The following is a 14,170-nucleotide window of genomic DNA, read 5'->3' on the forward strand; positions in this document are numbered from 1 at the left end:
GATATACTTTACTTCTTATTTTAAGTTTAGCACTAATTGGTTCTTCCTGTCCACTTTACCAATAGAAATTTTGTATTCTTGAATATGTTGCTTGAACTAGAATGACCGAGTCTAGTTGTATATCTTGCATTTATTTCATATATAATATTCATTTGATTGATATATGTGTAATAAGTATGATTTTCTTACACTCGCCATTTTCCAGAAACGTTTCTGCCACTTTTATTTCCCCGTGAACTGCTTTCTATTTTGAAATTATATATAGTTTTTATTCAGTTTGAGTTTATTCAGAAATATTTGCCACATTTTTTGCTCTACTAAACGCAATAATAGATCTGGAACAACCAGTCATAATTCGAATTCAAGAACTTTTACTTAAATCCAAAGTTGTAAAAAACTGAAATCTAAAATCTTCACAATTCTCGGAATTTTTTTGAATATACTAAGTACTTATTTTTGTAAAAATGGTTACAATTCATTATATTCATCTGTGCACTTCTAAAATACGCATTCACACATAATTGAAAAACAGTATAGAGACGAGCAGTGAGTAGTTGATCGCGAATTCAACCTATAAATTAGTTACGAACATTGGAGTATATGAACATAATAATTAAAATATATATGTTACCGGCCAAACCCGATTCCAGGACAAACTAGTTTTGCCTAGACCAAACTAGTTGATTCTAATGTAAATACGCATACTCTAAAATAAACTAGTACGGCAGGCACGTAGCCAGGGTGGGGCTCTAGGGGCTGACACCCGAAATCTGAAAAATTACATTTTTTTGTAGTATTGCGCGGATAAATATAGAGAATCATTTTATGATTTACTCTGGTATTTTTTATATCAATTATAACTTAGGAATCCTTTAAGTCTAATTTCACTTTTTCATTTAGCAAACTTGAGTTTCTATCAAAACTTAAAAATTTTAAAACAATAGCAATGGTTTTATTAAGTTGGAATCCTTAAATTGCGTTTTTCTAAGTTTCGATAAAAGTTGAGTTACCTGGTTTTTTACCCCAACCCTTCAAATGCAATTGATATCTTGAATATGAAATCAAGAATGAAGAAATTTGGAATTAATAAAAGAAACATTGATTAAATGAATTGGTAAAACTATTAAAAAAATAAATAAAATAATCAAAGGAGTTCAGGTAAAAAGGTAACAATTTCCTACTTTCAAGGAGACATCGACCAAAGAAATAGAAAGATATAATTTTTGGTACAACAAAACTAAGTTGAATATTTTTTCGAGTAGCAAGCAGAGATATTTTTAAGAAAAAATAACCGAATTCAAGTGAAAAATACAAAAAATAAATCATCTTATTTCAAGTAAAAGGTAAGAGAAATTTTGTACGAAACATGAAAAAATAATTTAAAGGTACTCCAACTAATAGTAATAAATAATTAGAATTTTGAACTAATATTTTTATTATTTCGAAACAAATATATAGTTAAGCCGCCCCCCGAAGTAAAATCCTGGCTACGTGCCTACGGCCTAATCTAAATTATCTTCTTTTTCAATATGGATTAACCTACGTACAGTCGACAAGCGTATTAAAAGAAATGGAAAGAAAAGTTTTTGGCAGAAATTTTACAAAGTAAAAGTGAAAAAGTCTTCTCATTATAATGCGTTATAAATGAAGTTAAGTTAGGTTAGGCAATGATACTCTGCAATTCTAAGTGCCACCAAAGGACACCATGTAAATATAAATAACAATTTTAAAAATTGATATATGATTATGGTTTGCTATAGTATGATTATCCAATTATCTATAGCTTTTAACGACGAATCTGTATTGTTCTAATAAAAATGATTAATTAGTTTATCTATTTGTTTAGACTTTCTTGATATACTATAATGGTTAGACTAGGCCGTACTTGTTTATTCTAGAGTGTGTGTATTTATTTCAGAATCAACTAGTTTGGTCTGGGAAAAACTAGTTTTCCATCCAATATAAATGACATACAGAATCTTTCTCCCAATATTAATACTGACTTGACCGAAGATGTTTGTGATAAAGGTAATATGCCTACATGTTGTCTAGTCAAAATATTGGCATTTTCACTCCTTTATAAATATGTCTGGATGATAAATAAGATGAGCATAAATAACACTATAGGAAACAATGTAATTTATTTCAGTTACAATGTAACAGTTTGAATGATTTAGTAATAATACCTACTATAAGTATATATATCATATTTAATTTATTGAAAAAAGAAAACTCATTTGAATAAATATTTGTAGGTAAATGTTAGAAAATAAAAAATGTAAAATATATATTTTTTTTATTTAAATTAACCACAAAACACTGTGCGGTTTCGAACTCACACACATCTTTCCTCACCTATAACAACAACATACTGTAATTGAATTTTTGACAGCATGGAAAACGTGGTATTGACATCGTTCGAATAGGTGGTACTCTGCACAGTTGATGAAATTATTTTCTGATTATAAAGAGAAACTTTGTCAAACATATTATATGAGTCTATCAATTCTTGAGTCTCAGTGCTCGAAGAACAAATTTGATTCTGGCAAATAGCATTGTCATGACCAGTGGTATTGACTAGAGGCACAAATGCTGGATAATCACTCGACCCTAAATATTTGTTATCATTTATCGTTGGTAATGACCTTTCAATAGAATTAAGAAACTCTGAATTCCACGTAACATTAGTATTGATTACTATAGTTAGATTATATTCTATTCTTGATCGTGTGTCCATATTACTAAAATCTACTTTACTCCAAATAGAGTCTATTGTGGTAATTGAAAAATCAACACCGGCTTCTTCATTTGTAGTTTCCATATTTCTTTTAATTTCTTTACGTTCGTCAGAGTACGGACTACGAACGTCAGATTTTTCAGCTGAAACAGACCATCTGAAAAGACCCGGTATCATTATTTCCACAGAAATATTGTAATACATAACAAGATAATCATCTGGGTTGTTAGTTGTGGACACCTCAGAAATATTCAGACTGCTGTAGTAATCCGTGATATGGGATATTGTGGTAAAACCTTCTACAAACTCTGTCGGTGATACTTTCCTAGAACAAAAAATAAAAATATTTGTTTAACATCGTGGAATTGACGAATAAACATTATTCTGAAAAACAGGAGCATGTCTGTAAGACATTATACAGGACCCCTAAAAAACGGAGAGATGGTGGAACTGAGTCTAAACTTGGATAAAAATACAGCGGTTCAATTCCCTTGGAAACAGAGCCTAAAAATGTGAAAAAAATATTCCTTGGGGGAAGACAAATTCCCTAAAAAACAACCAAATTGTATATTTCTTATAATATGATGTTAATTTTATAATCATTATCCATTTTTTAAGAAGACTTGGAAACAGAGCCTAAAAATGTGAAAAAAATATTCCTTGGGGGAAGACAAATTCCCTAAAAAACAACCAAATTGTATATTTCTTATAATATGATGTTAATTTTATAATCATTATCCATTTTTTAAGAAGACTTTATGCACTGTTCATGATACAAATCGAAAAAAAAACGTAATTGTTCAAAATGTTCTCAAACCCTTCTTCAGATACCGTTGAATTTATTTCCTCATATTTTTTTTCACTTCCTAATATTCTAGATACTAAAGCTCAACAAATGATATTTGATTGAATCAGATACTCAAATTATTTTCCTTCATCTTTTATTAAGCCTTGTCGAGGTCTATGGTAAAATTCAACATAAAGTAATACCTATTTTTTAGATATACCAATCAGAATTCAATCTAAGATAAATTTCTTTCAATTCACCCATATTGAAAACTCTTCCTTTTGTAACTTTGATCTGTTTTATGAAAATATGGTTATACTGGAACCAAACTATGTGCATCTATTGGCAAACGTCATTGTTTCCCTAATGTTTAGATGAATATTAGGAATAACAAGGAACTTTTGAATACATGATGCAAAAAAGCTATTTGCCATTAAACTATGTATTTTAGAAATGTCAAATGAGGAAAAAAGGTATTTTGGGTTATATTACCTTGAAGCATAAAAGACCTTTCTTCAATTCTTTTAAAATCAACATAAGTTCAACAATCCAATAAGCTCAGGAAACAAATGATCTCTTAAGAAGATTAATTAGAATTAACAGATTCAAGTATATTTGCTACGATTTCGATGGCATAATAGTGTGGAGTAATGATACAAATCATTATATTTATAATCTAATTGAACTGGAATACATTAAGGGAAAGTTTAGTTGGACAAACAAATCATGAATTTGAATGTTAATAAGTAAGATTTGCAAACTTTTATGTGCACGTGAGATTCACATGGTCTAATGAACATTTCGATGGTTCGAATTTTGTCTAGAGCAAAGTAAGTAGTAATATGTACCTAGTAGTAGAAAGTAAAATTCTTACTATCACAAAATTTTATCATATCGAATATGTAAATCAACTTTCAAAATTTTTTAATACAATTTGCATACATCATTTGAAATAGATTTGAAAATTTGGCATATGTAAGAAGTAATGAAAATGTAAAACAATTTGTGGATCCTGACAGTATCGAAAAGAAATGTGATAATTGTTTCTATATATCATGTGTTAAATTTGACCAGGAGTGATCAAAAAACCATTTTCACGTATTCTGATACAATCTTTATTATCGCCTTCAAAATAGGATCTTTCTAACATTAAACAACTTACTTTCTATGACTTTAATAGAATCAGGGCACCTAACCTAACCTAACCAAACCAAACCAAACCAAACCCAGCATAACATAACCTAACCGATTATTTTAATAGAAATGCATCGAAATCGGATGATTTTTCGATTTTCAAGAGCCAAAAAACGAGGGGAACGAGAAAGTATATAATCACTTTCAGGATTTCGCTGATACCTAAAGGATAGTTTTTGGTTTTATTCCAATCATTAAAACTCTTTCTGAAAAAATTAGCAAGGAATTCAAAGGGGTAACGAACATTAAAATTGCACATAGAACTGCACAACCCCCGCTAACACTTTTCTTAACTTAACTAAATTAAAACAACCAGAAGATCCCTTGACAAAAACAAATATGATCTATGGTATTCCCTGTAAAAATTGCAATAATAATTAAAATTTGAAATCCCAGGTGGCACAGCTCGGTTGCGGGTGCTATCGATCTCCAGCCGGTCAGAGCTTAAGATGAGAGATTAAGTTTAATTGGTTTTTATATTCACAATTGAGAATGACGGACGTGAGAGGTTCCGAAATTCGCAGACTTTTGACTCGTTTCGTCATTCCTCTTTTTTCAATTGTTCAATAATATGAATGACAATATAGTAATTTTCAAAGCTTTTTGTCTGGACTGAATGGACGATTCTATTTTCTGGTTAGGCTGGCGATAGGATACGGGTATTAGAGTCCTCACCGCTCAACTAGGCGATGTTCTCACCTTGGAGATATCATACCTAACACCAGATTGACCAGATTGACATGAATATTGAACAACGAAGAATTTTTTGTGAAAAAATATTTTATGACGTTACAAATGACAATGCGTTTTTAATAATAAGTGATGAAGTCCAATTCTATTGTGATGAACCTATAAACAAACAAAATAGTGGCGTTTGGTCAACTCACAATCAACAAAAATTACATGAAAACCACTTTTCAGTCCTAAATTTACCATGTGGTGTCAGATCTCGGGACTTTATTTTTTAAGAGGTTCTAATAAACCTCATTCCCAATAAGTGAATAAATTGCTGCTATATTATGGGACACTTTGACAAAGGCTATAGAGAGCTTTGAAGACTTCTAATGTACTTATATTAACGATTCGTTATATCAACTCTTAAGTTCTTGTTGTTTGCCGATTGTTTTATTGTAGGAAAATTAATATACACCCGTAAGAGTAAATAGAAATGAGGATTAGGTTAGAAATTAAATTAACTATTTTAAGAAGCATGCGTAATGTGTAATATACATTAAAGCCTGTCAAACATTAAGGGGATTTCAATTGAAGTGGTACGAGTAAAAAGAAAAATATTTTTGAGAAATTCTATGAAAGAAAATTAGCAGTACATGGAATATATCATATTAGTTGTCTGGAAAAATGGTTGCAGATAGGTTTGCATAATTAGGTTAATAGCAAAGAAACAAATTTTCCGTTAAATTTAAACAAAGTTTATTCACTGAAATATTGTATTTTCAAGTATATATTTATATTGTTTTAGCATGAGAAAATTCCTATAAATAAAATTGTATCATTGTTTATAGCGTACCATCACTACATATCTGAACAAATCCATCTACGGTAATAACTGATTGCATAGAATACATAGCACCATCAGTAGACTTGGTACTAGAAGCTGATGCATAGACTCTTTTTATAGTCATAATATAAACATTGTCAAAAACGTAATAACCACTCATATCTGTTTTATCCATAGTATTTGATTCACACGTTTCATCATGACATGTTGAAGAATCTTGTCCAGATACAGCAACCAAAGGACTTGCATCAGAGACTCCAAAGAACGAATAATTTTCAGGATAATTAGATACAGTTCTATTTATGTCCTTAATAGAGCCTGTCGCTAATGTTAGACTAGTTTCTCCCGTTATAACTGCATCAAACTGAATTGTAGAACACCAATCTAGATCCGTAAAGTTAACATTTCTTTGTAGGGTTTCAGTAACTTTCAAATCAACATTTGCTGTTATTGCCCCACCATTTATGGGTATTCCTGTTTTTTCTATGTTATATGTTTTTTCGTAAGGTTCTGGGTCGTATATATCTGCTCGTGCTTCGTTTTCTAATTCCAAACGTGTTGTATACTGACCAAGTATAGTAATATCTTGAACTATCTTGTGACGAATATTCAAATAATCATCTGGGTTGTTTTCTTGTGTAACAGCAGTTATATCTAAGTTTGAATCATAGTTGGTTAAATAAGATACAGTGATGTCATCATCAGTCAATGTTTCTTGAACAATTTTCCTACAAAGCATGGATATTAATAAGAAAATGGAACTTTACATTGATTTCAAATTAAAAAATTATTAGTCTCATCTCAATAAGGAAATATAAATCAGTGCAAATGAGTATAATTTTTATAGTTATTTTCAAATTCCAAACGACTCTTTCATTTTGGATACAGTTTACACGAATCTTATGGATTTTGTTCCGAATGTGTTTGTTATATGAACGAGAATATTACTTGTATTGTTACTAATAATTTTTGAAAAACAGTCTGAAAATAATGTTATTACAGCTCTAAAACCTTAATGTTGTTTGAAAAATAATTGCATTACTTCATACTACAGACTTTCCATAGAAAATTATCATTTGGATAACTGATGTTATGTATATAACGTTATTCACGATAATGGAAGAGCTATTTGACAAATCTAGGACAAAAACTAAAAAAAGTATATTGTAAAATGTAGAAGAAAATGGTCCTATAGGAACTATTACTTCCTAGTAAGTTAAAATTCGTTGTCATGAATACTAACGCATAAAGGTAAAACTATTGAAAAATGTGTGAAAAATAGCTGAAGTGGGAATGAATATAATAAAACCTTAAAGTGTAAACTTCACCACCCTGTACCTACATGTTCAAAATATTTAAATCATTCTTAAAGACCAGTTGCACCATGATTTACGACAAAAATTTTATTTTTTGTTGCATTTTAAATAAACTGTGATTTTTACATTTATTTTTTTAATTTTTCATGTAAAACTAAAAAAATTTCAATGAAAATTTTTTCCAAGGGAAATTGACTTTTTTATCCATGTGTCTACTGAGATTTAATTCACCGAACATAGGATTGTAAGCCACGTACAAATCACTGCGTTAACGAAACTATTTTACATTTCACAAAAGTCATTATATAATTTTTAAATTCAAGTTAATGTAGAGGAAAAACTAACATAGAATGACAAAAAACACAGAACAGAACATTCTGTTTCAAATAAAAACTAAATTAATTAATTCACACGATATTATTAAACATATTACAAATTATTGTATTGAATTATGTATTGCCATAAATAGCGAGCCAGTGGGCAAAATTTCAAGGATTAACGTAAGCCATTTTTCGATCAGTTTAGGTAAGATTTAGTGAGATTTGACTGGATCCCACTCCCCTTACGAGATTGACATTAAAAATATTTCAAACTATTTTTTTTATTATTCGAAAAAATAATAGTTAATTTATTTGAATTAAATAAATTTCAAAGTAAAAAAAGAAAATAACAAAACTTTTTTAAAATTATTACTCGGTCCATGGAGACTCGTGTACTATTTCGATTGAAATAATTGGACACATATCATCTGGGATTTCTGGGAGTGCTAGAAGACAGTAACGGGAAATGTCTACGTTTTCTTCGACTATCCTTTCCAAACTTTCATCCACAAAGCACAGCAACTTTTTAGCACGACGCTTGACTACACGCATTGGTTGAATCCTGACTTCTGTGCTCTGCAGCTTTACACACGAAATAAATGCCACATGTCTTACAATATCAATAGTTTCATCATTTTCTATATCACTCTCAAACTGAATGATTTTATTAGCCATGAGGTTTATTTTAGCTTGCAAAATAAATTTTTAAAATAATTTTTTTAATATCTATAATATTTTCTATTTTTTGAAGTTGACGTGAGATTTTCGATTAACCCCCCCCCCTCGGATTTGGTGAGATTCTATTGAACCCCTATTCTGAGCTGATGTAATTAATGGATACCCCCAAGTCAATAGGTTTATAAAAAATGAATTTGATAAAAAAAATCATGTGGGTATGTGATAAAAACAAATTATACAGGGCCACTTTTTGTTTAATATGTACACAGAATAGATGGATCAGTTACGCCGTTGGGGGATTTTTCATGATTTATATTTGATAGATCTTTTTTCTTTACAACCTTAATACAAAGTAAGTTTTATTATTTCATCATTCTTCATCAGCAAATCACTTTTGGAACGTTTCGAAGATGTACCAATAATTTAGTTAATTAATTTCATTTTAACTTTTAGGTTCGAAGGAATTATACGCTATTAAGTTTTTAAAGGGGCAGCTAGAAAATATAGTGAATTTGAAGTCGATGAACTAGGTACACATTTCTCGTTTATGATGGTTTTAGCAAAACATAACGTCCTACTCAATAAGTCAAACTTGCCAACAGTTAAAACTATAAAACAAAAATGTGCTACTTGAATTTTTTTCGTGGGAAATATCAAAAGACCTTGAATTAGCCAACACAGTTTTTTTTAGGAAATCTTCCTGTTGCCATAACTGCAATACTACTATGATCTTGAATCCCATTCTCACCGATTACGTAACAACATCTCGATCTGTCCCACTAACATCAAGAAAGTTTTACAATTCCTCAAAGCTATTAAATTCTACCACAAAATATAATTAAAGGATATTCATAGTTTCTAATAGTTCATGTATATATATAAAAGCACGTAGTAAGTATCATACAAAAATAGTGAGTAGTTATAAGTAATGAAATATTGCACAATATTACCGAATAAATACACAGGCTCTTAATTAACAGCTTAATTGGAAACTTAGATACCTGACTGTGTGTTCATCTTGAACTAATAAAACTGTAGAAACTACGTTATTCATATCTACCTCACCCAGCAACGATTTTAATTTCGATAAAATCTGCAGTTTATAATGCCAAAACTATACCAAATTGATTGTAATGTAAGTTTCGTTTATCCAAATAATATAAAAATACATTAAGCTAATGAAAAACAATTTGGTTAGACGATCATATTTCGTTACGGGAATATGCGAGATGTAGCAATTAAATAATGAGACGAAGAGCACAAGCCCTAACAATTACAATAATTATTTCATTTTTGAACTCACCTTTGGTTGGAAGATGTCTTGAAATGTGAATGGTCTTCCTGCAAAAAAATTTTATTCAAACTCTGTAGATTGATTAAGTTATCAACATATATGTCTTCTAACATCTGAATTTGTTGAGCTAATTAAACTGATCTCGAATACATTGGTGGTGAGATGTAATAAAATAATAAAAAAAAGATTGTCCTTGACCAACAATGCACTTATCCAAGAGTGAAAGCATTTCTAAAAGGCTTCTTTTGGAATGACTTTGATCTGTTCTGTCATGGGTATTCTCATTGTCAGGATTCTCAAATTACTTCCGATAGATCTGGTAAGAGCTCTGTTCGTATTAAGTACATGTTAGCACATTTTATAACAGATTTCAACATTTTTTGAACTTCTTTGACGCTTTTTCAACTTTTGGTGGATGTGGAGAGAACTCTGCTCACACTAAGTACATTTGTTGTACATTTTCTTTTGCTTTTGACAGTGTTGGCGTGCCTCGTCCTTAACTGACTCATTTCCACTTCAAAATCGCTCATGTCATCAACTTTAGAATCACTACTTTATCACTGTAGACATATTTTTACATTCCTTATGCTTCTTTTACAGCTTCCAGTAGATGTGGAAAGAACTCTGTTCCCACCTAGTTCTTTATTTCGCATTTTTTTAGTTTTAACAGTTATGACATTCCTTGTCTTTACTTGTCTGATTTCCACATTTAAAATAACTTATACTAATACCTCAGAGTTACTATTTCATCAAAATGAAAAGATTTTGGAATTTCTTAAGCTTCTTTTTATTTTAACAAAAAGCAAAAACTTAATGTGGATGCGTTGACTGAGATATATGTTTAATAAGAGACACTGCCAACATAATCTCACTAAAGCGGCTAAAGTAGCAAACCTCAACTATTGACGTAGTCAAGATTGATGTTCCTTGTTATTTCTCGATCCCCTCGTAATCAATTTTCGCGCTTTCATCTAAAATTTACATTGAAACTAAAGTAAAAAACGGTGAAAATCTTCCATCACGTAACTAATACGTCAGCACAATATTTCTTCTTTTATAGAACTACAACCTTTTATAGGTTTTCCAAAAAATCATCAAGCCATGATTAGAAAAAAATGGGAAAACAAGAGATAATCAGAAACATGGAGCTAGACGCAGAACAATCGAAGAGATTCCACTAACTGGACCCAAAAAGTTCTTTCATTAAATATAGAAGAGCTAAGAAGATTTACTGGTATATGGCCACAGGATATTGTCCAGTGAATTACCACTAGAAGAATATCGGAAAAAGTCCCGAGAGCTCTGGGCGTTTCTATAAGAAAATAGCCGAACACCTTCTCTGTGGGTGTAAGGCTGTCCATCTACAAAAGTACTTACATTAATTATTCCAAAGCCAAAAGAGGTGACCGCATAGCTCCCAGACAGGTAGCTCTCTTTGTAAAATCATTTCTACCTGGTAGATAAAGAGTACGGGGCACACAATAGATCAAGTGTTAGAGAAGTTGATCAATGGCCTTTATGCCTCTATACTAGTTATCGAAAAAAGCGGACCTAAACATGAGCATTCAGGAGTCCATATTTATGAGCCAAGTCAACATAGGTATTACAATAGAACCCGGGTATCAGAGACAATCGTTGTATCATATCTATGTGATCACATCTATCAGCAAAAAGAAACCAAAAAATGGAGGAAGAGATTAGCGCTGACCTGGATCACCTTTAGAAAACTGGCACATATATTTAAAATGGTATCCATGCTATTAAGGAAGAAATTTATCACTTCCTGTCACCAATGAAAATAATGTCTATGAGTATACAGAGCGCAGATAAGTAAAAAGTCACACAGAGATCGATGGAAACTACAATACTCAGAGTAAACTTTATTGAAGGTGATAGTCGACATTAAAATCAAAACGCAAAAAGGCGAGGTAGACGATAAAGCAGACAAGCTAAATACATTCAAAATGATATAATATGAAGGAGTTTGAAAAGAAGAAGAAAACAAAATATTAACCAGAAAGGTGAAGGCAAGTCTATAAGTGCGCGTGCGATCGGTTCTAAAGCTGATTCGGAATCAGACCCGTGAACAAAGCAATTATTTCTTGTTTGTGGTTTTATGAATCTTGGATGCAGCATTGTAGGTAAAATTTTTCGTTATTACATTTATAATAACTTGGGAACAAAGTCTCTGGTGTTTCTTTAGAATTTTGAGAACACTAACTTTGTATCAAATACTAGCACAATTTTAAATATAACCCAGATATATAAAATTAATGTACTGGTCAAAATATTTCAGAACTAGACAAGTATGGTGTCAATTGATGACATCATTACCACTGGCCAGTATTTTTGTATTTCAGAGTACAAACAACAAAAACTGGGAACTTCTATGAAAAAGTCAAAAAAAGAAAGAATTTATTTATTTAACCCATTCACATTAAGTATTTGCATTTAATACTCCATCAAAAGAATATGACACACTAACTTATATTTTAATAAATACATATAAAATATAGTAGAGAGATAAAAAATAATTTTCTTACCTTTGTACTGCCCAAAGCAGTTGTAAATAGGAATACCAGAAAGATGAAATGTGGATAAATCATTTTTTTAAAATGTTAGGAAGGCAAAAAGTACAACATTTATATATATGATGTAGAAACTTATCTTTGAAGAGAATTAAGCTTTTGATCCATGGTGATCGACGTTTCAGTATTAACTGTTTTTATCTAGGTCTACTCAAAACAAACACAACAACAATTTAAAGTAGAATAATGATGTGGATAATCATGTCCGTCATAAAACAAACTCTTAACCAAAAATCTATTACACGTACTTTAACCAGTGATAAGTGAGATATGTCTATAATTATTTATATCTTTTAAATCCCCTTCTTGTATGAGGGAGTTATCATAGCTTTTTTTAATTACCGTGGAACTTTTGTCAAAAGAAAAATTCTATTAACTAAATAACAATGGAAATGGTATTAAAACTTCAGTCATTTGGAAAACTTGTACAATCGACAACCTGTACTCACTTCAGTCCGTAATGAGACACGAATGTGAGAGGACAATGTTGTTCATTGGGAGATACGTATATTGATACAGAATTTGCAATTTGTTTATTGAAGGCTTTACAAAAAAAAACACTCAAGGAAAAAAATGAAGCAAAGTTAATGCAAAGAATGGACGAGAGGATGAATAAAGACAGAAAAAGTGGTGAAAGTGAACCCGAATACAGTTTTACTTTGCCTCTGGTTGAAGATTCAAAATCAATTCATCCAGATCATAAAATGGATGACAAAATGGAGATCATGGGATTTTTGAAAAAATACAAGCATATGTCTAATAGCTATGCTCCAAACTATCCAGAATATCTTACTAGTCCGGAGCCACCCCGGAATAATTCATTACAGCCAATTAATTGTTCACCAAGGGTTTATGACAAAAATAAAAACGCTGAAGATTTATATATACAATTTATAATTATTTTTTTTCTAAATAGTAATTTCCTAAATTCTGATACTTACCACCTTTTATTGTGAAATAATTTAATCTCATGTGTACTTATTTATTGTTAAAGTCAGTTTGTATCAGATGCAAAAACTTATAAAATGTAGGTCTTGACATTCGCAGGTAAGTACGAAATTTTTTTTATTCGTTTGCAAAACGACACAAAGATGCTTTCGTTTTCGCCTCTGGCGTCTTCCAAGTAACGAAGCCAACAGTAGTGTTTCTTCCTCGGAATCCATTTTATTAATGAGTGTATTGTGCGCGACAACGTTGCATTTCTGCTACGCGCCCACGACGTGATCGTGGCATGTTCGCTACATATTAGTTGCGCGCCTACTCCGCTCCGCAGCCGCTCGGAAATCGCTAGTATGATAAGACTGTTACTCATGTTGTTAAAGCTCCCGCCTTGTTGTCTACAAGAGAAATGATGTCTATCTCTCAAGATCGAGAACGGGTTTCTATTTGAAATTTATATTAGTATCAATATTATTATTACCGCGTCCATTGTATCTTAAGCTGCCTTTAAACGTGTTATAAAATCTACCCCTATTTCCACGAAAATTTTTAGTTTGACCACGAACATAAAGCAAATTAGCCGAAGACGTATTCACACATTCACCGATCTAAGAATAGGTAAGGAATTAGTATTTTCAGATTGAGATAAGTTAAATCGATCATAAGTTTTTCTACATTTGTTGCATAATCTTCAATATTTCTATGTCCGATGATTTTTTCGTGAGAAGTGCTTTTTCATGTCGACAATTAGCGCCTCGGTAGTGTTATGAGTTTGTATTAATTAAACTTTGAGAATAT

The 14,170-nt window shown here is 31.0% G+C and overlaps 1 protein-coding gene across 2 annotated transcripts; it reads right to left on the reverse strand.

The window, feature by feature from the left end:
• Positions 1–2,279: 2,279 nt before the first annotated feature.
• On the reverse strand, positions 2,280–12,543 carry LOC130898042 (uncharacterized). 2 transcript variants are annotated; one of them, XM_057807076.1, is made up of 3 exons: positions 12,389–12,459; positions 9,855–9,892; positions 2,280–3,062 (listed from the first exon to the last, which is right to left on the reverse strand). In XM_057807076.1, the coding sequence occupies exons 1-3, from the start codon at positions 12,449–12,451 to the stop codon at positions 2,336–2,338; spliced, it is 828 nt and encodes a 275-aa protein (XP_057663059.1). In that variant the 5' UTR covers positions 12,452–12,459; the 3' UTR covers positions 2,280–2,335. The 2 variants fall into 2 exon arrangements, with proteins under 2 accessions (XP_057663059.1, XP_057663058.1); XM_057807075.1 differs by lacking the exon at positions 2,280–3,062 and adding an exon at positions 6,127–6,965 and having other exon boundaries at positions 12,389–12,543.
• Positions 12,544–14,170: the final 1,627 nt, after the last annotated feature.

The sequence above is a fragment of the Diorhabda carinulata genome, chromosome 9 (assembly GCF_026250575.1).
Source record: "Diorhabda carinulata isolate Delta chromosome 9, icDioCari1.1, whole genome shotgun sequence".
Lineage (NCBI taxonomy): Eukaryota > Metazoa > Arthropoda > Insecta > Coleoptera > Chrysomelidae > Diorhabda > Diorhabda carinulata.